This window comes from Oncorhynchus nerka, linkage group LG11, assembly GCF_034236695.1.
Source record: "Oncorhynchus nerka isolate Pitt River linkage group LG11, Oner_Uvic_2.0, whole genome shotgun sequence".
Lineage (NCBI taxonomy): Eukaryota > Metazoa > Chordata > Actinopteri > Salmoniformes > Salmonidae > Oncorhynchus > Oncorhynchus nerka.
This window is the reverse complement of record NC_088406.1, coordinates 54,849,615-54,872,077: the sequence shown is the minus strand read 5'-3', so window position 1 is coordinate 54,872,077 and position 22,463 is coordinate 54,849,615. Positions and strand designations below refer to the sequence as shown.

Sequence of the window (22,463 nt, the reverse complement as noted above, 5' to 3'; positions counted from 1 at the left end):
CAAAGAACACCATACCTACTGTGAAGCATGGGGGTGGAAACATCATGCTTTGGGGCTGTTTTTCTGCAAAGGGACCAGGACGACTGATCCGTGTAAAAGAAAGAATGAATGGGGCCATGTATCGTGAGATTTTGAGTGAAAACCACCTTCCATCAGCAAGGGCATTGAAGATGAAACGTGGCTGGGTCTTTCAGCATGACAATGATCCCAAACACACCGCCCGGGCAACAAAGGAGTGGCTTCGTAAGAAGCATTTCAAGGTCCTGGATAGAAAACCCCATAGAAAATTTTGGAGGGAGTTGAAAGTCCGTGTTGCCCAGCAACAGCTCCAAAACATCACTGCTCTAGAGGAGATCTGCATGGAGGAATGGGCCAAAATACCAGCAACAGTGTGTGAAAACCTTGTGAAGACTTACAGAAAATGTTTGACCTCTGTCATTGCCAACAAAGGGTATATAACAAAGTATTGAGAAACTTTTGTTATTGACCAAATACTTATTTTCCACCATAATTTGCAAATAAATGTATTAAAAATCCTACAATGTGATTTTCTGGATTTTTTTTCTCATTTTGTCTGTCATAGTTGAAGTGTGCCTATGATGAAAATTACAGGCCTCTCATATATTTAAGTGGGAGAACATGCACAATTGGTGGCTGACTAAATACTTCTTTGCCCCACTGTATGTATACGTGCCGTGGGGAGAACAAGTATTTGATACACTACCGATTTTGCAGGTTTTCCTACTTACAAAGCATGTAGAGGTCTGTAATTTTTTATCATAGGTACACTTCAACTGTGAGAGCTGGAATCTAAAACAAAAATCCAGAAAATAAAATTGTATGATTTTTAAGTAATTCATTTGCATTTTATTGCATGACATAAGTATTTGATCACCTACCAACCAGTAAGAATTCTGGCTCTCACAGACCTGTTAGTTTTTCTTTAAGAAGCCCTCCTGTTCTCCACTCAATACCTGTATTAACTGCACCTGTTTGAACTCGTTACCTGTATAAAAGACACCTGTTGACACACTCAATCAAACAGACTCCAACCTCTCCACAATGGCCAAGACCAGAGGGCTGTGTAAGGACATCGGGGATAAAATTGTAGACCTGCACAAGGCTGGGATGGGCTACAGGACAATAGGCAAGCAGCTTGGTGAGTAGGCAGCAACTGTTGGCGCAATTATTAGAAAATGGAAGAAGTTCAAGATGACGGTCAATCACCCTTGGTCTGGGGCTCCATGCAAGATCTCACCTCGTGGGTCATCAATGATCATGGGGTTGGTGAGGGATCAGCCCAGAACTACATGGCAGGACCTGGTCAATGACCTGAAGAGAGCTGGAACGACAGTCTCAAAGAAAACCATTAGTAACACACCGCCGTCATGGTTTAAAATCCTGCAGCGCATGCAAAGTCCCCCTGCTCAAGCCATCGCATGTCCAGGCTCGTCTGAAGTTTGCCAATGACCATCTGGATGATCCAGAGGAGGAGTGGGAAAAGGTCATGTGGTCTGATGAGACAAAAATAGAGCTTTTTGGTCTAAATTCCATTCGCCGTGTTTGGAGGATGAAGGAGTACAACCTCAAGAACACCATCCCAACCGTGAAGCATGGAGGTGGAAACATCATTCTTTGGGGATGTTTTTCTGCAAAGGGGACAGGACGACTGCACGGTATTGAGGGGAGGATGGATGGGGCCATGTATCGCGAGATCTTGGCCAACAACCTCCTTCCCTCAGTAAGAGCATTGAAGATGGGTCGTGGCTGGGTCTTCCAGCATGACAACGACCCGAAACACAGCCAGGGCAACTAAGGAGTGGCTCCGTAAGAAGCATCTCAAGGTGGCCTAGCCAGTGGCCTAGCCAATCTCCAGACCTGGACCCAATAGAAAATCTTTGGAGGGAGCTGAAAGTCCATATTGCCCAGCGACATCCCCGAAACCTGAATGATCTGGAGTAGGTCTGTATGGAGGAGTGTGCCAAAATCTCTGCTGCAGTGTGTGCAAACCTGGTCAAGAACTACAGGAAATGTATGATCTCTGTAATTGCAAACAAAGGTTTCTGTACCAAATATTAAGTTCTGCTTTTCTGATGTATCAAATACTTATGTCATGCAATAAAAATGCAAATTAATTACTTAAAAATCATACAATGTGATTTTCTAGATTTTTGTTTTAGATTCCATCTCTCACAGTTGAAGTGTACCTATGATAAAAAATGACAGACCTCTACATGCTTTGTAAGTAGGGAAACCTGCAAAATCGACAGTGTATCAAAATACTTGTTCTCCCCACTGTATGCTGCTAAATGCATATTGGGGAAACACTGCCATGTATTAATATAATTGACTAATTAAAGGCATTTTCACACTACAGTAAAGGGAAACTCAAATCTAGCAAACAATCCATATTCTGCAATAATTTATCCTTAAAAATGACCTCTCTGATTTCTACCTCCCTCTGTTTCCTTCACTCTGAGCAGTGTGAGTTGACATCTTTGCTGTCCCTCAGTCGTTCCCCAGGCCTCCTCTGTGACAGAATTACTCAATCAGGGCTGAGTCATAGCTCAGCTGGCGCAACAAATTACCCTTTTTGTCTTTGTCTTTGCTGGTTCAAAAAAAAAAAAAAAAAAAAAAAAGTTGTGCAAGTATTACATACTGCCTCGTCACATGACATGTGTTTTAGTGATTGTGTGTGTGTATTTATTCATATTGAACTTGACGGGGAAAGTGTGCGTATCTCCATGCCCAGCTCCGGCCACGCGTACGCAGAACTTCTAGTGGTTGAAGAATTGTATCGCAATCAAATATTGTTGTTTTTGGATAATGGAGTTGTTTGATGCACAGGAATTGTAATAATGGTAGGCTAATAAAACCATTAAAACGTCATGATAAAGCAGATTAATTTTCCAGTGGTACGGAGGTCAGATTACATAGAAAAGTCAAATTAACATATTAGGCTATCAGCTTAAATCATCACGACTGGTTTATTCCCGCTACCCAACAAATACAGTGAGCTACAAAAGTATTGAGAGGGTGACACATTTTTTAAATAGTTTTTGCTTTGTATTCCAGCACTTTGGATTTGAAATGATACAATGACTGAGGTTAAAGTACAGACTGTCTGCTTTAATTTGAGGGTATTTGCCATCCATCTTGTGTGAACCATTTAGAAATTACAGCACTTTAAAAAAATATATATATATTTTTTACATAGTCCCCCATTTTAGGGGAGCAACAGTTTTGGGACTAATTCACTAATGTGTGTATTAAAGTAGTCAAGTTTAGTATTTGGTCCCATATTCCTAGCATGCAATGTTTACATCAAGTTTGTGACTCTACAAACTTGTTGGATGCTTTTGCTATTTGTTTAAATTGTGTTTCAGATTATTTTGTGCCCAACAGAAATGAATGGTAAATAATGTATTGTCATTTTGGAAATAAGAACGTGTTTCTAAACACTTCTACATGAATTGTGATAAATGAGTGAAAGTTAGACTCACTAATATCCTACCCCAAGACATGCTAACATTTCACCATTACAATAACAGGGGAGGCTAGCTTTTTTGAGGGGGGGTGGGATATTTGTACATCTAACTTTTTAACTTATCATTATTCAGTCTTCATTCAGGATTATCAATAATCATGGTTACATGCACATTAATGTAGAAGTGTTTAGAAACATTCTATTCTTATTTACAATAAAATGATGGGACCATATACAAAACGTGCTGTCATTTCTAAACGGATGACAATACCCTCAATTAAAGTAGACAATTTGCACTTTAAACTCAGTCATTATTTTATTTAAAATCCAAACTTTGAGTATAGAGTCAAAAGAAAAAAATGCTTCACTGTCCCAATAATTAGGAGGGCACTGTATTAGGTTACCATTGCGCCATCACTCATTCAAATGCTAAGCATGCTCGAAAGTAAGTGGACCGGTAGCCTAGATGGTATGGCCAAGCTACATTATTGCTGTGAGATAGGAGAATGACATCATAGCCTCTTTAAACTTGGAGCTGATACCAAGACCAACCTGGTCTCATAGACTAGACGTAACATAGTAAATGCAAATCCGGGACACTTAAATTGGCAAGTTACGTTTGGTATGGTTGCATAAGATAAATGGTTACTTAAGGCAAAAACGAAGTAGGGTGGTAGGTCAGAGAAGATGGGTGTGCGTATAAAGTGCATGTCAAGCAACCCAAAAGAACCATTCTGGCCACACCTTTACAGTAATGTGATAAAATTTGCTATTGCGATTTCTTTTAGAAACTGACATTGCCCAATTCCAACATTTCCCAATCATAAAACATTGTCAAATCTCAATCCACGGAGGGCTGTGTCTCTGTGGGTTTTTGCTCCTCCCTTGTACTTGATTGAATAATTAAGGTCACAAATTAGCAGAGGTGTAAAGTACTCAAGTACAAATACTTTAAAGTACTACTTAAGTTGTTTTGAGGGGTATCTGTACTTTACTATTTATATTTTAGCTGACGTTTACTTAACTACATTCCTAAAGAAAATAATGAACTTTTTACTCCTTACATTTTACCTGAGACCTCAAATGTACTTGTTACATTTTGAATGCTTATCAGGACAGGAAAATGGTCTAATTCACACACTTATCAAGAGAACATACCTGGTCATTCCTACTGCCTCTGTTCTGGCACTCACTAAACACAAATGCTTTGTTTGTAAATTGTGTGAATGTTGGAGTGTACCCCTGGATATCTGTCAATTTAAAAAAAATAGTGTGGTCTGGTTTGATTAATATAAGAAATGTTGAAATGGTTTGAGCAATTCCATTTACTTTTGATGCTTAAGTATATATAGATCCGTTTCGGACCGAAAACGGTGTCAATAAAGCGGTGAATTGGGAGCTTTAATTAACAGTATATGGCCAATATACCATGGCTTAGGGCTGTTCATACCCACAACGCAACACGGAGGCCTTATTTCTAGTATAAACAGGTTACCAACGGAGTTAGAGCAGTAAAAATAAATGTTTTATCATACCTGTGTTTGTGGATGCACCGTGGCTCTCGTGTTTAATCTGCCGGGGGGCTTTTTTAAGGACGGCTCACATCTATACTAGAACCTAGTGCACTATTTTTGACTAGGGCTATGGTCAAAAGTAGGGGCACTATGTAGGGTTTAGGGTGCCATTTGGGATGCATGCTACAATGTTCTGCTTTCTCTGCTCTCTAATGACCTAATACTTGATGACTGTCGACCAGTATTTTCCTCTCAAGTCATGTCTGAGTGAATTTATCAAATTTACTGTCATCAAACTAGGACTGATGCAACAAAAATAAATGAGTGCAAGTGTAACGGATGGGAATTTGTAAACTCACTCCTGAGCCTGATGTATCCACTTGTTGCTTATTTGAATCCCTTTTGGTGGCGCAACTGGCTAAGGAAGTTTTAGGAGGTGGTCACATGTGTTTGGATGAAAAGGTCCCAGGCTCTAGTCTCAGTGGGAGAAAGTGGTATGGCTAGCACTGTAACATCCGCCATAAGCTAAATGCATCCAACTCTTGATAATTCAACATGTCAATGTTTTAAAATGTATCTGCTCTTATCGACAATACTTTTATCTCAATCAATCCCAGGATGCTTTGGAGACGGCAGCAAGGGCAGAGGGCGGTTTGTCCCTGGAGGGTGGCGCTCCCTACATGAAAGAGCTGGAGGAGGAAGCAGTGCGGAGCAAATACCTACACAGCGTCGGCGTCCTCAAACCTATCCGCTCCACCAGCAAGTAAGCAAGCAGCACCACCACTGTTGGTAAGGCCTATAGTTGTTCCTTGTCAGGCCAAGTGGTCAGGAAAGACTGGGTCCTAGTTATAGGTGCTCTCTCACCTCTATTGAAATAGCCCTTTTTAAAATAATATTTGTCACACAGTTCTTTACAGTAACCCGGCCTAAACCACCAAAGAGCAAGCAGCAACATGGTGGCAAGGGATAACTAAGCAGGAAATCTTGAGGGAGACTCCTCTTGCTGTACCAGTGTAGATGTTCCTCTCTCTAAATGATCTGTCCTCCACAACTCTTTCCCCCCACAGGCACGAGCACCCAGTGGACAACGCGGGCCTCTTCTCCTTCATGACCTTCAACTGGCTGACCCCGTTGGCCGTGCACGCCCACCGCAAAGGCCAGCTACTGCTGGAGGACGTGTGGTCCGTGTCCCAGTTTGAGAGCTGCGAGGTTAACCACCGCAGGTCAGTACAGATCGCTGTATATACGGGGTCAAAAAGGTCACCCTTCCAAGGACAGTTTATTGAAAAATACCACGATTGTGCTTGGCCTGGGTCTCTGCCTCGGTCTTATTTCTCAACGTTATAACCGGTCTTGTTCTCGTTACACCTGAGTTTTGGTCTTAAGGTTTTAGGTCGGAGATCTCGACAGTTCCAGTTTATGAACTGTGATAACCAGAATGTAGAGGAAGACCGAGACAAGGCTGAGACGGGATTTGTATCCATTTGTGGTGCCTGACTCCGGCACGACAGTTCCAGCCAGTGATTGTTGGTCGACTGTGGTTTGATCGCCTGTGTGTGCGCAGGTTGGCCGGGCTGTGGGAGGAGGAGCGCAGGGTGAAAGGGGACGAGGCCTCCCTGTGCGGTGTGGTCTGGGCCTTCTGTCGGACGCGCCTGCTTCTCTCCATCCTCTGCCTCATGGTCACCCAGCTAGCCGGCTTCAGTGGCCCAGTAAGTAACGCCATCTCACCCTCCCCTGGGGAGGCTTTTGTCGTTCAATAGCTCGCTCTTGCTCTCTCTCACTCTCGCTCTCTCAAATGTTATTAGCAGGGTGTGTCAATCCCCTGCCTCTGTCCCCTTCCCTCCATCAAGGCTGAGGCCTACAGGTGAGTGTTACATGTGTTAAGATTCTTCTGTCTCAATGTTAACCCTTTACACTCGTCGTGGGAATTGGCCTATATGGATGGGGCTCAATTGAAATGTTTCTTACAGAAATATGAAAAGCATAAGCATGGTAGCTATTGAAAGGGAAGAGTTTGGACCAAAGTTGAGTACACAATCTTTCACCAGACACCAGACTGAATCCAAACATTACACTGTTGATTTTATATGCATTTAATATTTACTGTATTTTTCACCCATATTTGTTGATATCAAAGTCTGAAAAAACTCTGGTTACATTCAGTAACATGATAAGAATATTCATGGGAAAGTTGGGGAAGATGCAACATGACAAGGGTTTGAGTGAGGGGTCTAACTAGTGTTTCCAAGGGGCCACACACCTCTCCAAAGTGGGCAGTTCCTAGATGATTTCAATGCACTTTTATGACTCAAAGAATAGTATTTTTGAGCTTTCCTAAATGTGCCATTGATGAACTAGAGCAAGCACACTTATATTTATTTTGTTTGGAACACAAACCTGCATCCCTGCCATCACACAATTACTGTTGTTTACACAATCCGGGTCAGGTGGGCATCATTTGATAGCTTGTTCTGCTGGCAACATGACTAGCTAAGTTATAAAATAAGATCTTAGTGTTAGGCTTTCGCTAGGCAATTCAGAGAAACAGATGGTCATTTTAGTGTGTGTAGAAAGGAGTCGGGAGTGCATCCAGGTGTATATTCTGCAGTGAATTTTCTCCACAATAGATAAACTTAGGCTCATTCTGTTCAGAACAACCCATGGTATGATGTCGCGTCACCTTGGAACTGCACGTCAAACATAGTCATCAAAACACTATATATGATATTGAAATGTGAAGTGCACATTTGGACTCACGGGTGTTTGGCTTGACAACAAAACGGTATTTATAATCCTCAGAGTCCTCTTAATTTACAGCATTCCCCTCACTCCGACAACTATTTTATTTGATCAAAAGTTGCGCAATTAGCGGGAGGGGTGGGGGCCAACTTCTTGTCGAGGCTGTCAGTCAAAACCCACACAGCGTTGGGAAGCTCCAACGTCATTTATAAACTGGGTGGTTCAAGGCCTGAATGTGAATGCTGATTGACTGACAGCTATGGTTTACGGTCTGATATACCACGGCTGTCAGCCAATCAGCATTCAGGGCTCGAACCACCCAGTTTATAAATGCCGTAAAGGTTATGACAAAACATGTATTTTTACTGCTCTAATTACATTGGTAACCAGTTAATAATAGGAAAAAGGCACCTCATGAGTTTGTGGTATATGGCCAATATACCACGGCTAAGGGCTGTGTCCAGTTACTGTACAGCCACTGCGTTCCAATTTAGGTGCTTAACAGTGTCCAACTCTGCCATTTTCAACCCGTATACGGTTATGAGTGTAAAGGGCTACACTGGGCTCTTAAAATTGCCTTACTGACGACTCATTCGAAACAAATGAACTGGATACTGGAGGAGAGTTATTGGGTAGGGTATTGTTTTTGTGTTTTTACCAGTCCCACTCAGTTTCTTTTTGATTCAATGGTGGCATCTTGGATCCATTGTGTGGCTTAAGGAGATGTTAAGGAAATGTTCTGGGTTATGGAAATTGTGAATCTTTGTTCTTTAGTTAACAACACCTAGTCAGAAACTGTACTCCTGTCTGTCACCCTCTGGAGGGTGTCTGTGAATAGATAGATGACACTTGTTGCAATTGTCCATCCTACAGCTGTTTTTTAATGTTATTCTGGTATTTGTAGGACTGTCCTAGATGAGAACAGGTGCTTTAGAGGGAAGGGTTGTGTTCATTAGGTACCAAATGGAAGAAAACAGAGAAACAGGGAGGGACTACCTGGACTTGCCCAATAAGAAATGCTAATTTTAGTTTTCTGTTGCAAAGTGCTTTCTGTTGCGTGTCCTAATGAACACGACCCAGGTGTTAGGGTTAATCAGTTCCATTTTTCCTAGGATAGCCTCTGTCATCCTCCTCTCTTCCACAGGGAACACAGTAAGCCGTCTCTACCTCTGTGCTGTGAAGGGTTGCTAAATTCTGAAACTGAATTTTCATGAAAACCTAGGAACTTTGGGAAAGTTTCAGGAATTGTGCAACCCAACTACTGTCTCATCTGCTCTTACTATAGCAGCACAGCAACACACCTGTGTCTCTCACCCAGGTTAAATCAACCCAGCTAGCACAGAACGTTCCTGTAACGTTTCCTCGTGGTTCTCCTTTGGTAATTAGAAAAACAATTTGCCTACAACGTTTTGGTAACGTTATGTTGGCTCAGGAACCTTCCCACAACCTCGTTTTTTTTCCTTCCTAGAACGTAAACCAAAATTTGTTAGCCGGGAAGATAATATGGATGGGCAGTTAGGGGTGGGGTGAGGGCATGGCATACAAGTGTTTGTGCTCACTGCTCCCCCCATGCAAGGTGGCGTGTGACAGAGGCTGTTCTTCAGATTCCACAGGGTGTCCGTTTAAACCCCTCGGCGAGAAATAGAGAATGAAGCGGGCAGAGACCCTGGGGGAAGAAAGCCGGAGAGGTAAGGGCATGTTTCTCATGCAGGGATGGATCAAAGTTATCTTTCTCTGAAACGCTTTTGTCTCTTGCTCGCTCTCTCTTGCTTTCTCTCTCTCTCTCTCTCTCTCTCTCTCTCGCTCGCTCTCTCTTTCGCTCTCTCTCTTTCGCTCTCTCTCTTCCGCTCTCTCTCTTCCGCTCTCTCTCTCTCTCTTCCGCTCTCTCTCTCTCTCTCTTTCGCTCTCTCTCTATCGCTCGCTCTTGCTCTCTCTCTCCCTCATATAAAAATGTATTCATAAAAATAATTGATAGGTTACCACAATGCACTGTAAAATGCTGTTCGATGTTAACATTGTTTTTATTTTGATGTTTATTTCCAATGTCCAATGCTGTTTTGTTTTATTGCTGATAAAAAATCTACTGTTAACCTGAAACTTTCACCCAAATGATCAGTCAGACTTTCATATTAGTGTCTCAGAGAATCGGACCGGTTTTCCCCTTAAATGCGAGGTGTTGTTGGACTGTTTAACCTCTCAGGCTGGGGGGGGGGAAAAAGTACTTGACTTGTATCAACAGACTCTACCTCTCACTAAAAGCCTTGTTGGCCTGGTCCGCTGTTGGAACACAATTCCTGTAGGATCAGTGCCAGTGAGGCAGGGCAGAGGGGCTTCGGCCTTCCTCCTCTCTGGATCTTTGGACAATGACCTAAGGGGAGACGCAACTAAATATGAGATGTCACTTATCTCAACCCAGAGGACTAGAAACGTAAATAAATAAAAAAAAACTGAGGCTGAACCTTACAAAAGACTCTGTTGACCTGAACTTGTGCCTCTAAATGTGAATTGCGTTTATTACTCTTTCCTCTTGGATCTGATCAGCTAATTATTATTTTGACATGAGTGCTGTTTGTGCAATTAAAAAAAATAGTTTACACATGGTTTCACGGTTTCTTTTTGCCTATTTCAATAAAACATGCATTTATCAACAATGTAGGTTTGCTGACACTCCCTGTTTGTGGACTGATTCACTTTACTGTGGAATTGATTGTTGGTCCATCGTATGTGTGTGTGTCAGTATGTGTGTGCGAGATTCAACACTTTTTCCCCATATTCGTTATGCTTTGTCGCTCTCCGTCTGTATAGTCTGCTGCCGTTAACTTCCAGACCTTTTAAGCATAACTGAATGGCCCCATACCCGCTGTGACTGTAGGTATAATGTCTGAAGGTATCATCTCTGAATGTTTGGATCCGCTTACATGATGATGCAAACAATAGGAAATGATATGTTGGAATGGGATTCTGTGTCTGTGCCAAAAAACAGCCGTGTCAAAATCTTTCACTGTTTCTCTCGTTCTCTTTTAAAGGATCTTATCAAAATCTTAGTAAAAGGACAACAGAGGTAAAGGGTGAGAGCTGAAACTAAAGGAAAATTGTATTTATCTCAAATCAGTAGAGCCTCTTCAGATGATTATCGGTAGTCATGGCATGACGGCTTTAGCTAGTCTTGATTTGGTAGATGTCCATGATAATGACTGCAGTGGTGGTTATGTAGATGTCTCTTGGACATGGTACTGCTGTCAGTCATGTGGCCTGTGCTCTCATCTTTCCCTCTCCTCATCCCCGTCCTCTCCTGCCCTCTCTTCTCCTGCTAGGCCTTTGTGGTGAAGCGGCTGTTGGAGTACACAGAGCAGGCGGAGCCCGACCTGCCCTACGGCCTGCTGCTGGTCGTGGGGCTGCTATGCACCGAGCTGGTCCGCTCCTGGTCACTGGCGCTCACCTGGGCCCTCAACTACCGCACAGGCACCCGCCTGCGGGGAGCCATCCTCACCATGGCCTTCCACAAGATCCTGCGGCTCCGCAGCATCCGAGACAAATCCATGGGACAGGTGAGTTCACCGGACAGGGTTCACGCAAATGTTTTTTCTTTAAGAGAACTGGGCAGGTGAGATGGGGTGGTTGGGAAATGGGTGAGATAATGGTCAGGCTCACAATAATGCTAGCTCCCATTTAGACTAAGCCGTGTTTCGGGTTTTCAGATGTTGCTTATCGTTAGTGTGACTGAGAAAGTGCCAAGCACTCCTTTTATTGTATTTGAGACACACCTTAAATACAATGCTAGCAAGGGCAAAACAGTCTGCTGTTGTTGCCAAAACACATGATTTGCAACACAGTACATGTGCATGCAGAGTAAGAGATAAAGATGGTGTAGTTCTGTACTGCTGTAAAGTGTCTCTCGCTTTCTCTGTTGCTCTCTCTGCAGTTGATCAACATGTGTTCTAATGACGGCCAGCGGATGTTTGAGGCGGCGGCTGTGGGCAGTCTGCTGGCAGGCGGGCCTCTTATTGCTGTGCTGGGGATGGGCTTCAACCTGGCTATCCTGGGGCCCACCTCCTTACTGGGCTCTGCAGTCTTTATCCTCTTCTACCCTGCTATGGTGAGCAGCCCACTTGCATACATACAGTACCAGTCAAACGTTTGGACACACCTACTCATTCCATGGTTTTTCTTTATTTTTACTATTTTCTACATTGTAGAATAATAGTGAAGACATCAAGTAGAAAATAGTAAAAAAAAATAAAGAGAAAACCCTTGCATGAGTAGGTGTGTCCAAACATTTGACTGGTACTCTACATGCATGCAGACTTGGATATTAACAAACACAAAAACACACACACAGAACAGTGAAAAGACAACCTTTCTCTGTGTTCCCTGCTGCAGATGTTCAGTTCGAGGCTGACGGCCTACTTCAGGAGGAAGGGCGTGGCCGTGACGGACCGCCGGGTCCAGAAGATGAACGAGATACTCAACTACATCAAATTCATCAAGATGTATGCCTGGGTCAAGGCCTTCTCCCAGGATGTGCGCAGTAAGTGCCGTGTGTGAGATTTAATTGAACAATTAGCTGGTTGATTATTTACTGACTGAATGACGAGTGGTATTCCATGTAAACTTTGATGTGATCTGGTGTTTTAATCTCAGGTCAATGTTCTTAGATGAAGACTAGTGACTGACGGACTGGCTGGCTGACTCATTGGGCGCATTCGAGCTGTTAAGTTTTGTGAAGTCTGTGCCCAACGTTGGTCACCGCCTTGCAAAGTTGCGTTGCATTATAGGGATAAACAATTAGCAAAATGTACCTCTCCTGTCGACTTCCATCTGTAGTCGTATGCATGCGATACGACCATTATTTTACTGACTGACTGATTTATTGTTTGACTGGCTGGCTGGCTCGTTGATGAGTGACTGACTGAGTCATTGTTTGATTGACTGACTAACTGATTCATTGATTGGCTGGCTGTCTTATTCATTGGCTGGCTGGTTGGCTGACTGACGGACTCGTTGTTTGACGGACTCGTTGTTTGACGGACCCGTTGTTTGACTGACGGACCCGTTGTTTGACTGACGGACCCGTTGTTTGACGGACGGACCCGTTGTTTGACGGACGGACCCGTTGTTTGACGGACGGACCCGTTGTTTGACGGACGGACTGACGGACCCGTTGTTTGACGGACTCGTTGTTTGACGGACTCGTTGTTTGACGGACTCGATGTTTGACGGACTCGTTGTTTGACGGACTCGTTGTTTGACGGACTCGTTGTTTGACGGACTCGTTGTTTGACGGACTCGTTGTTTGACGGACTCGTTGTTTGACGGACTCGTTGTTTGACCGACGGACTGACTGACGGACCCGTTGTTTGACTGACGGACCCGTTGTTTGACTGACGGACCCGTTGTTTGACTGACGGACCCGTTGTTTGACTGACGGACCCGTTGTTTGACGGACGGACCCGTTGTTTGACGGACGGACCCGTTGTTTGACGGACCCGTTGTTTGACGGACGGACCCGTTGTTTGACGGACGGACCCGTTGTTTGACGGACGGACCCGTTGTTTGACGGACGGACCCGTTGTTTGACGGACGGACTGACGGACTCGTTGTTTGACGGACGGACTGACGGACTCGTTGTTTGACGGACTCGTTGTTTGACGGACTCGTTGTTTGACGGACGGACTGACGGACTCGATGTTTGACGGACTCGATGTTTGACGGACTCGATGTTTGACGGACTCGATGTTTGGCGGACTCGTTGTTTGACGGACTCGTTGTTTGACGGACTCGTTGTTTGACGGACTCGTTGTTTGACTGACTCGTTGTTTGACGGACTCGTTGTTTGACGGACTCGTTGTTTGACGGACTCGTTGTTTGACCGACGGACTGACTGACGGACTCGTTGTTTGACCGACGGACTCGATGTTTGACGGACTCGTTGTTTGACGGACTCGTTGTTTGACGGACTCGTTGTTTGACGGACTCGTTGTTTGACGGACTCGTTGTTTGACGGACTCGTTGTTTGACCGACTCGTTGTTTGACCGACTCGTTGTTTGACCGACGGACTGACTGACGGACTCGTTGTTTGACTGACGGACTCGTTGTTTGACTGACGGACTCGTTGTTTGACTGACGGACTGACTGACTGACGGACATTGTTGTTTGACTGACTGACTGACTCGTTGTTTGACTGACGAACTGACTAACGGACTCGTTGTTTGACAGCCTGACTCGTTGTTCGACTGACGGACTAACTCATTGATTGTCTGACTGACTGATATATTTGCCCCTGCAGGGATTCGAGAGGAGGAGCGCATCATCCTAGAGAGGACTGGCTACTTCCAGAGCATCACAGTGGGCGTGGCTCCCATCGTCGTGGTGATCGCCAGCGTTGCCACGTTCTCCACTCACATGTTGCTGGGCTACGACCTCACCGCCGCTCAGGTAGCTTCCAGGTCTCTGGTCCAACCCCAGAATGCCTCCCAAATGGCATCCTATTCCCTATTTAGTGCACTAGACTTGACCAGGGCTTTACTTTGGTGCACTAAATGGGGAATAAGGTACTGTTTGATTCTCCCTAGACACTCCAGTAGATCTGAGAGTATTGAAAGCAACACTCTAACCCTGCCAGTGAGAAGAAAGGCATGTTGAGGTGATGACCATATTGCTTGATACAGCCAACATTTTGGGGGGGGTTGTTCTCCAGGACAGGATTTGATGGATGATTTGAATGACAGAAGCTGGTCAACCAGGTCTCTGCACTACTGAAACAAATCATGGACGGTATTGGATCTTTCTTCCCCTCGCAGGCATTTACAGTGGTGACTGTTTTCAACGCCATGACCTTTGCCTTGAAGGTCACCCCTTTCTCTGTCAAGTCCCTGTCAGAAGCATCAGTAGCCATGGAGAGGTTCAAGGTAAGATCTCTCCCCTTTTCTTTCTTTGTCTGTTGCTGTCTTGTTTGGATGTTTCTGTCTTGTTTGGATGTTGCTGTCTTGTTTGGATGTTGCTGTCTTGTTTGGATGTTGCTGTCTTGTTTGGATGTCGCTGTCTTGTTTGGATGTCGCTGTCTATTCGGCTGTCGTTGTCTATTCGGCTGTCGCTGTCTTGTTTGTCTGTCGCTGTCTATTCGGCTGTCGCTGTCTTGTTTGTCTGTCGCTGTCTATTCGGCTGTCGTTGTCTATTCGGCTGTCGCTGTCTATTCGGCTGTCGCTGTCTATTCGGCTGTCGCTGTCTATTCGGCTGTCGCTGTCTTGTTTGTCTGTCGCTGTCTTGTTTGTCTGTCGCTGTCTATTCGGCTGTCGCTGTCTTGTTTGTCTGTCGCTGTCTTGTTTGTCTGTCGCTGTCTATTCGGCTGTCGCTGTCTTGTTTGTCTGTCGCTGTCTATTCGGCTGTCGCTGTATTGTTTGTCTGTCGCTGTCTATTCGGCTGTCGCTGTATTGTTTGTCTGTCGCTGTCTATTCGGCTGTCGCTGTATTGTTTGTCTGTCGCTGTCTATTCGGCTGTCGCTGTATTGTTTGTCTGTCGCTGTCTATTCGGCTGTCGCAGTATTGTTTGTCTGTCGCTGTCTTGTTTGTCTGTCGCTGTCTATTCGGCTGTCGCTGTCTATTCGGCTGTCGCTGTATTGTTTGTCTGTCGCTGTCTATTCGGCTGTCTCTGTATTGTTTGTCTGTCGCTGTCTATTCGGCTGTTGCTGTATTGTTTGTCTGTCGCTGTCTATTCGGCTGTCGCTGTATTGTTTGTCTGTCGCTGTCTATTCGGCTGTCGCTGTATTGTTTGTCTGTCGCTGTCTATTCGGCTGTCGCTGTATTGTTTGTCTGTCGCTGTCTATTCGGCTGTCGCTGTATTGTTTGTCTGTCGCTGTCTATTCGGCTGTCGCTGTATTGTTTGTCTGTCGCTGTCTATTCGGCTGTCTCTGTATTGTTTGTCTGTCGCTGTCTATTCGGCTGTCGCTGTCTTGTTTGTCTGTCGCTGTCTATTCGGCTGTCGCTGTCTTGTTTGTCTGTCGCTGTCTATTCGGCTGTCGCTGTATTGTTTGTCTGTCGCTGTCTATTCGGCTGTCGCTGTATTGTTTGTCTGTCGCTGTATTGTTTGTCTGTCGCTGTCTGTTTGTCTGTCGCTGTCTATTTGGCTGTCTTGTTTGTCTGTCGCTGTCTTGTTTGTCTGTCACTGTCTTGTTTGGATGTCGCTGTCTATTCGGCTGTCGCTGTCTTGTTTGTCTGTCGCTGTCTTGTTTGTCTGTCGCTGTCTATTCGGCTGTCTCTGTATTGTTTGTCTGTCGCTGTCTATTCGGCTGTCGCTGTATTGTTTGTCTGTCGCTGTCTATTCGGCTGTCGCTGTCTTGTTTGTCTGTCGCTGTCTATTCGGCTGTCGCTGTATTGTTTGTCTGTCGCTGTATTGTTTGTCTGTCGCTGTATTGTTTGTCTGTCGCTGTCTTGTTTGTCTGTCGCTGTCTATTCGGCTGTCGCTGTATTGTTTGTCTGTCGCTGTATTGTTTGTCTGTCGCTGTATTGTTTGTCTGTCGCTGTCTATTCGGCCGTCGCTGTCTTGTTTGTCTGTCGCTGTCTATTTGGCTGTCTTGTTTGTCTGTCGCTGTCTTGTTTGTCTGTCGCTGTCTTGTTTGGATGTCGCTGTCTATTCGGCTGTTGCTGTATTGTTTGTCTGTCGCTGTCTATACGTCTGTCGCTGTCTTGTTTGTCTGTCGCTGTCTTGTTTGGATGTCGCTGTCTTGTTTGGATGTCGCTGTCTTGTTTGGATGTCGCTGTCTATTCGGCTGTCGCTGTATTGTTTGTCTGTCGCTGTATTGTTTGTCTGTCGCTGTCTATTCGGCCGTCGCTGTCTTGTTTGTCTGTCGCTGTCTATTTGGCTGTCTTGTTTGTCTGTCGCTGTCTTGTTTGTCTGTCGCTGTCTTGTTTGTCTGTCGCTGTCTTGTTTGTCTGTCGCTGTCTTGTTTGTCTGTGGCTGTCTATTCGTCTGTCTGTGGCTGTCTATTCGTCTGTCTGTGGCTGTCTATTCGTCTGTCTGTTGCTGTCTATTCGGCTGTCACTGTATTATTTGTCTGTCACTGTCTTGTCTGTCGCTGTCTTATTTGTCTGTCGCTGTCTTGTTCGTCTGTCGCTGTCTTGTTCGTCTGTCGCTGTCTTGTTCGTCTGTCGCTGTCTTGTTCGTCTGTCGCTGTGTTCGTCTGTCGCTGTCTTCGTCTGTCGCTGTCTATTCGTCTGTCGCTGTCTATTCAGCTGTCACTGTATTGTTTGTCTGTCGCTGTCTATTCGTCTGTCGCTGTCTTCTGTCGCTGTCTTGTTTGTCTGTCGCTGTCTATTCGGCTGTCGCTGTCTTCGTCTGTCGCTGTCTTGTTTGTCTGTCGCTGTCTATTCGGCTGTTACTGTATTGTTTGTCTGTCGCTGTCTTGTTTGTCGGTCGCTGTCTTGTCTGTCGCTGTCTATTCGGCTGTCACTGTATTGTTTGTCGGTCGCTGTCTTGTTTGTCGGTCGCTGTCTTGTTTGTCTGTCGCTGTCTATTCGGCTGTCACTGTATTGTTTGTCGGTCGCTGTCTTGTTTGTCTGTCACTGTCTATTCGGCTGTCACTGTATTGTTTGTCTGTCACTGTATTGTTTGTCTGTCACTGTCTTGTTTCTGTCACTGTCTTGTTTGTCTGTCGCTGTCTATTTGTCTGTCGCTGTCTATTTGTCTGTCGCTGTCTTGTTTCTGTCACTGTCTTGTTTGTCTATCGCTGTCTATTCGTCTGTCACTGTCTTGTTTGTCTGTCGCTGTCTTGTTTGTCTGTCGCTGTCTTGTTTGTGTCACTGTCTTTGTCTGTCGCTGTCTTGTTTGTCTGTCGCTGTCTATTCGGCTGTCACTCTGTTTGTCTGCCACTGCCTGTTTGTCTGGCGCTGTCTGTTCATTTGGCTCTGTGTGGTATGTGAGTGTCTGTTGGTCTGGTTGGCTCTGTGGAATATAAGTGGTGTGTGTTTGAGTCTGGGTATGTTGGCAGGACAGTGTTTGTCCTGGACCAGGAAGGGGCTGTGTTTCTCCTAATCCCCCTCTCGATCATCTGAGAAACACACACACACCCACATTAATTCATAACACACATTCACAGACACACAGCAATTTAGCACCTCCCTGAACTATGGGCAGGGGGCGATGCGGTGCCAAGCGGCTGTAGATGCAGTGGAAAGAAAGAGTTTTACATAAACCAAATAGATAGGTTTGAACTGCTTGAACCTTTACATCAATGACCTTGACATTGCTACATGCATGTGAGCCTGTACTGTGTGTGTTTGTTCTGACACCTCTCTCCTCTCTCCCTGGCCTACTAGAGCCTGTACTGTGTGTGTTTGTTCTCGGACACCTCTCTCCTCTCCCTGGCCTACCAGAGCCTGTACTGTGTGTGCTTGTTCTCTGACACCTCTCTCCTCTCTCCCTGGCCTACCAGAGCCTGTTCCTGATGGCGGAGGTGGAGATGATCCGGGACAAGCCCCTGAACCCCCAGGTTGCAGTGGAGATGATGGGCGCCAGCTTAGCTTGGGAGACGGCGGGTCACAGTGCCCAGCCCACGCCCCGCGGCACCCCCTCGGTTGGCTCCACCCAGAGGCACGGGCGCCGGAGGCCCGCCCAGGAGGACGAGGCAGGGGAGCAGGCAGGGCGTCTGCTGAAGGTGGGGGAGATCCCTCCCATCCCCTCCGTCAGCCAGCGGCTGCAGAGGACCCTGCACTGTGTGGACCTCACCGTTCGGCAGGTAGCTAACTAGCCGCGGGACGGGAGTGTATGGTTGTGAAAGGACAGAGAACATTTCACGTACAGTAGTACACAGTGCACACATTCAAGGGTTTGAAGCAGGTGGTGGAGGTCAAAGAATATGGGATGCGTCCCATTTGCTACCCTATATAGTGCACTTCTTTTGACCAAGGCCCGTACAGTAGGTGGGGAATAGTGTGCCATTTGGGATGCATCCCATGTTCAGCAAAAAGTCAAATAAGACTGTGGTCTTCGTATCTATGTGTGGTTGAAAGGCCAATGGGCTGTACAGTTTGAAGATTTATTGTGGTTAACTGACCAGGGAAATTCAGGTCTCTATTTATAGGCTAAAACTAGGGGTAAGAAAACATCATAAACTTGAGTTAGTTTTATTGTGCACTGTGATTCGTCTTTTCACTGCCAATGTGTACATTGTGTTAAGTTCATGTTTTAAGTATCCCTATATTTCTGTTAATACGGGGCTATCACTCTGTCAAGAGTGCGCCTGCGCAGAAAGTTTGGTTGTCAATGGACCTAGCCTTGAGTGGGATGGCTACCTTGTAGGGTGTTCATACGGTATAGTGCACTTTGTTAAACTGGAACCTTGTCGTTGGGTCATTTCGAGGTAACACATTGTACAACACAAATATCCACCATACTACCCTGTGTCTCCAGGGGAAGCTGACTGGGATCTGTGGAAGCGTGGGCAGTGGGAAGACCTCTCTGATCTCTGCCATCCTTGGACAGGTAAGATGCGTCTAACAGGCCTGCTACACTGGACGTGTCATTTTTGCAGAGCGTTTAGGCGCCCCTATTCATTCAAATGAAACCTGGCTGTAAGCAGGACAGTTCCGTGAGAGGCTCGAGCTGCTCAGCGTAAAATTGCGCTCCGGTTCTATGTTTAAGAATCCGACGGTGCAGCTCACGTCTGAGAGAACTTGATAAAGTGATATGCGCTCTGCTCAAACGGCAAACGATAAACGTACTGTTTTAGCAACGGCCCCCTGTTGTAAGAAATATGGTGTAAACTCTTGTTGGCCCATGAGTACACCAATTTGATAACAGGCACACACTGCAGCCCCTGTGGCCCTCCCTTACTCTATAGACACCCGCTGACGAAGCTGGATGATGCCCTGGGGCATGTTGGAGAGGGTGCAACTTTACTGAACGTTATACGTAACTGTGTTATGTAGAGCACAAGATTGCCTTGTCCGGTAGACTGGGGAATTGTTGGCTCTATCATTCACATTTCTATCTGAACGTTTCACTTCACTCAATACAACCCCCGGGTGTGAATGGTTTTAGGGTGAAGTTGCCCCTAGATGCTGATCTGGGGTCAGTTTTGCATTTGCCCCACTAATGATTAAGGTTCAAATTAGTGGAGTGGAAGCTGATCCTAGATTTGTACATAGGGGCAAACTTCACCGCGGAGCAAGTGAGTGATTGGCGGATGACCTGTAGTGACCTGTGACCTTTATGACCTTCAGATGACCCTGCTGGAGGGCAAGGTGGCGGTGAACGGGGACTTTGCCTATGTGGCCCAGCAGGCCTGGATCCTCAATGCCACGCTCAGGGACAACATCCTCTTTGGGAAAGAGTACGAGGAGGAGAGGTAACGGAGCAGTTTTTTTTGAGGGGGGGGTTCAAGTATATCTTTATTTCATTGAAGTAGGACAGTGAAGAGGAGACCAGAAATCTCAGTGAGTTTGCGAGTCAAAAGGGCAGAGGTTCGGATTCAAACCCATGCCTACACTGGTAGCCTAGGCTGCCTGTACATGGGTACTGGGCTCCACAGCACTAACCACTGGTGCACACAGGCCACAGGAATGATACTACTGTGAGAATCGATTGGATTCATGTACATAGTGATTTCTAAGGCGCTCCTCTACTACCCAATGTAGCTCTGAAGTATAATTCCACTGTGTATTTTCCAGGTTCCAGGCTGTTCTGAGTGCATGCTGTCTGAGACCTGACCTGGCTATCCTGCCCAACGCCGATCTGACTGAGGTGAGCATTATGAATTGTTTATCCACCATGGAAATACTACTTTGGGATTCATTTTGTCTAGATGAGAAAAAATGTTATAGTCCGTACTAAGGCTGTTGTGGCGGTCATGACATTTTGTCACAGTAATTCATTGAATTAAATTAATATCAACACGTTTAGCATCTCCAGGCCTCCACGCATTCAGGCCTCATACAAGCCACTAATGAGGGCCTTTTGGAACATCTATATTTTTTTAAAGTCTAATAAATCCATTTAATATAAACCATCACAATAAATCCATTATTTATTTTAGGCAGATCTAAAGAAACATGATATGAGGACAATGTGTTTTAGAAGAACAGAATGAGTTGACCTTAATGTATGTTGTCTGGCTATGTGCCATGCTGTAGGCTAGTTAATTTAGCAGATAGGATATACTTATAAGTCCCGTGCCATTATTTTATATTATATGATTTTATAATAAGAAGAATATACTTGAACTCAGCTAAATAAAATAGAAAGGATATTTGTCCCATTCCGGGAGCGAGTATGCATATGAAGTGGCTGTGTTGAGTGTAAAAGTGATAATTTGAAACAAGTCCTATATGCTAGATTTAGAGTTATTTGGCAACTTTAGTGAATGATACAAACCTTAGAATGACTTAGAAATCAAAACATATATATATGGGTCTTTCTATAAACTAGGACACCATTGAGGATTTCCTACACTGGACCACTTGTTACAACTGTTGATAAGTCATTGATAATAATCTGCAAATGTTTTTCATGTCATTACAATAAAATAGGGGGTCATAGCTTTGTATATTCAATACAATTCACAAGTTGATTTAAAACCTATGTTTAAGCTTTTATCATGCTTGGTATCCTGATTTGTCCAAAGAGTTACTCTGGCCAATGTCTGTTCTTTTTCCCATTTTAATCTTATATTTTTATTGGCCAGAGATATGGCTTTTTCTTTGCAACTCTGCCTAGAAGGCCGGTGTAGTGTCTTAGCTCTTATTACTTATTTATATAATAAGAAAGACTCTGAATACAAGATATTGAACTGGAGCTTCACATTTACTAAAACGAGTTAGTAGCAGAATAACATAGAACAACACTGCGCATGACCACGGGTGATCCATCCTTAAAGGGGACATCAGTAATTAACAGAACATATCATTCCTTCTCTTATACAACCAGAGTTACTTTTACCAAACCACAACTGAAACATTTCACAGAACTTGTTGTAGTTATTTTGCATCTTTTGATTTGAACTTGAACAGTTAGTTTTTGTTTGTTTGTTTATTAGTCCAGTCTGTCTGGTGGACGGTGCCTTCGTTCTGGGCAGTGCCTCGGATTGTCTGGAGGCTCCTGAACATCCTCAGTGTGTGCTTGTTCCATTATAGCTTCTGCTATAGCAGCACCTTCATCAACACGTTCCCTTCTTTCAGCCTGGGGTCTCTTTACTGCCCCTCCATCCTCTACAGTTCCTTGTGTGTCACTCTCAGGAGCTCTCTGTGCCTGTTCTCTCTCGATTGTTGTGCTGTTTTCTGTGGAATGCATTTGGTTAATGTGACGCCGCCAGATTATGTCTGGGCTCACTTGAACCTGGTAAGTTCTGGGTCCCGTTTGTGTGTGTACGGTCCCTCTTGTCCATTTCCCTCTTCTGTAGTCTCGCAACATCACTTCCTGTTCTGTTTGGAGATGGCGCTCCCGGCCACCGGAGAGCATCTTGGCCTCATGATGTCCAGCTGTGTGCGGAGAGGCCTCCCAAACATCAGTGCGGCTGGGCTTTCATTAGTCGTGGGGTGTTTCGGTAGGAGGCCAGGAACTTGGCCAGTTTTGTTTGCAAAGTCCCTTCGTCTCGTTTTGCTGCTCGCAGTCCTTGCTTTAGGGTTTGCACAAAGCGTTCTGCCAGCCCATTGGTGGCAGGGTGGTACGGAGCTGAGGTTGAGTGTTTGATTCCATTTTCTGACATGAATCTTGTAAACTCGTCACTTACAAA

At 45.1% G+C, this 22,463-nt stretch overlaps 1 protein-coding gene across 6 annotated transcripts in view; it reads left to right on the top strand.

Annotated features, from left to right (window-relative positions):
• abcc5 (ATP-binding cassette, sub-family C (CFTR/MRP), member 5) overlaps positions 1–22,463 on the top strand; it is a 59,165-nt gene that overhangs the window by 9,493 nt on the left and 27,209 nt on the right. For all 6 annotated transcript variants that reach the window (XR_003864767.2, XR_003864766.2, XR_003864765.2 and 3 more), the window contains 12 exons: positions 5,619–5,764; positions 6,069–6,224; positions 6,566–6,710; positions 11,055–11,288; positions 11,663–11,836; positions 12,121–12,268; positions 14,028–14,176; positions 14,542–14,649; positions 18,168–18,470; positions 19,145–19,216; positions 19,957–20,081; positions 20,404–20,476. Coding sequence is in view for 3 of the 6 variants with exons in the window: in XM_029673284.2 (XP_029529144.1) it covers positions 5,619–5,764; positions 6,069–6,224; positions 6,566–6,710; positions 11,055–11,288; positions 11,663–11,836; positions 12,121–12,268; positions 14,028–14,176; positions 14,542–14,649; positions 18,168–18,470; positions 19,145–19,216; positions 19,957–20,081; positions 20,404–20,476 (1,833 nt within the window). In the remaining 3 variants the exon portion in view is untranslated. The remainder of the gene's footprint in view (positions 1–5,618; positions 5,765–6,068; positions 6,225–6,565; positions 6,711–11,054; positions 11,289–11,662; positions 11,837–12,120; positions 12,269–14,027; positions 14,177–14,541; positions 14,650–18,167; positions 18,471–19,144; positions 19,217–19,956; positions 20,082–20,403; positions 20,477–22,463) is intronic.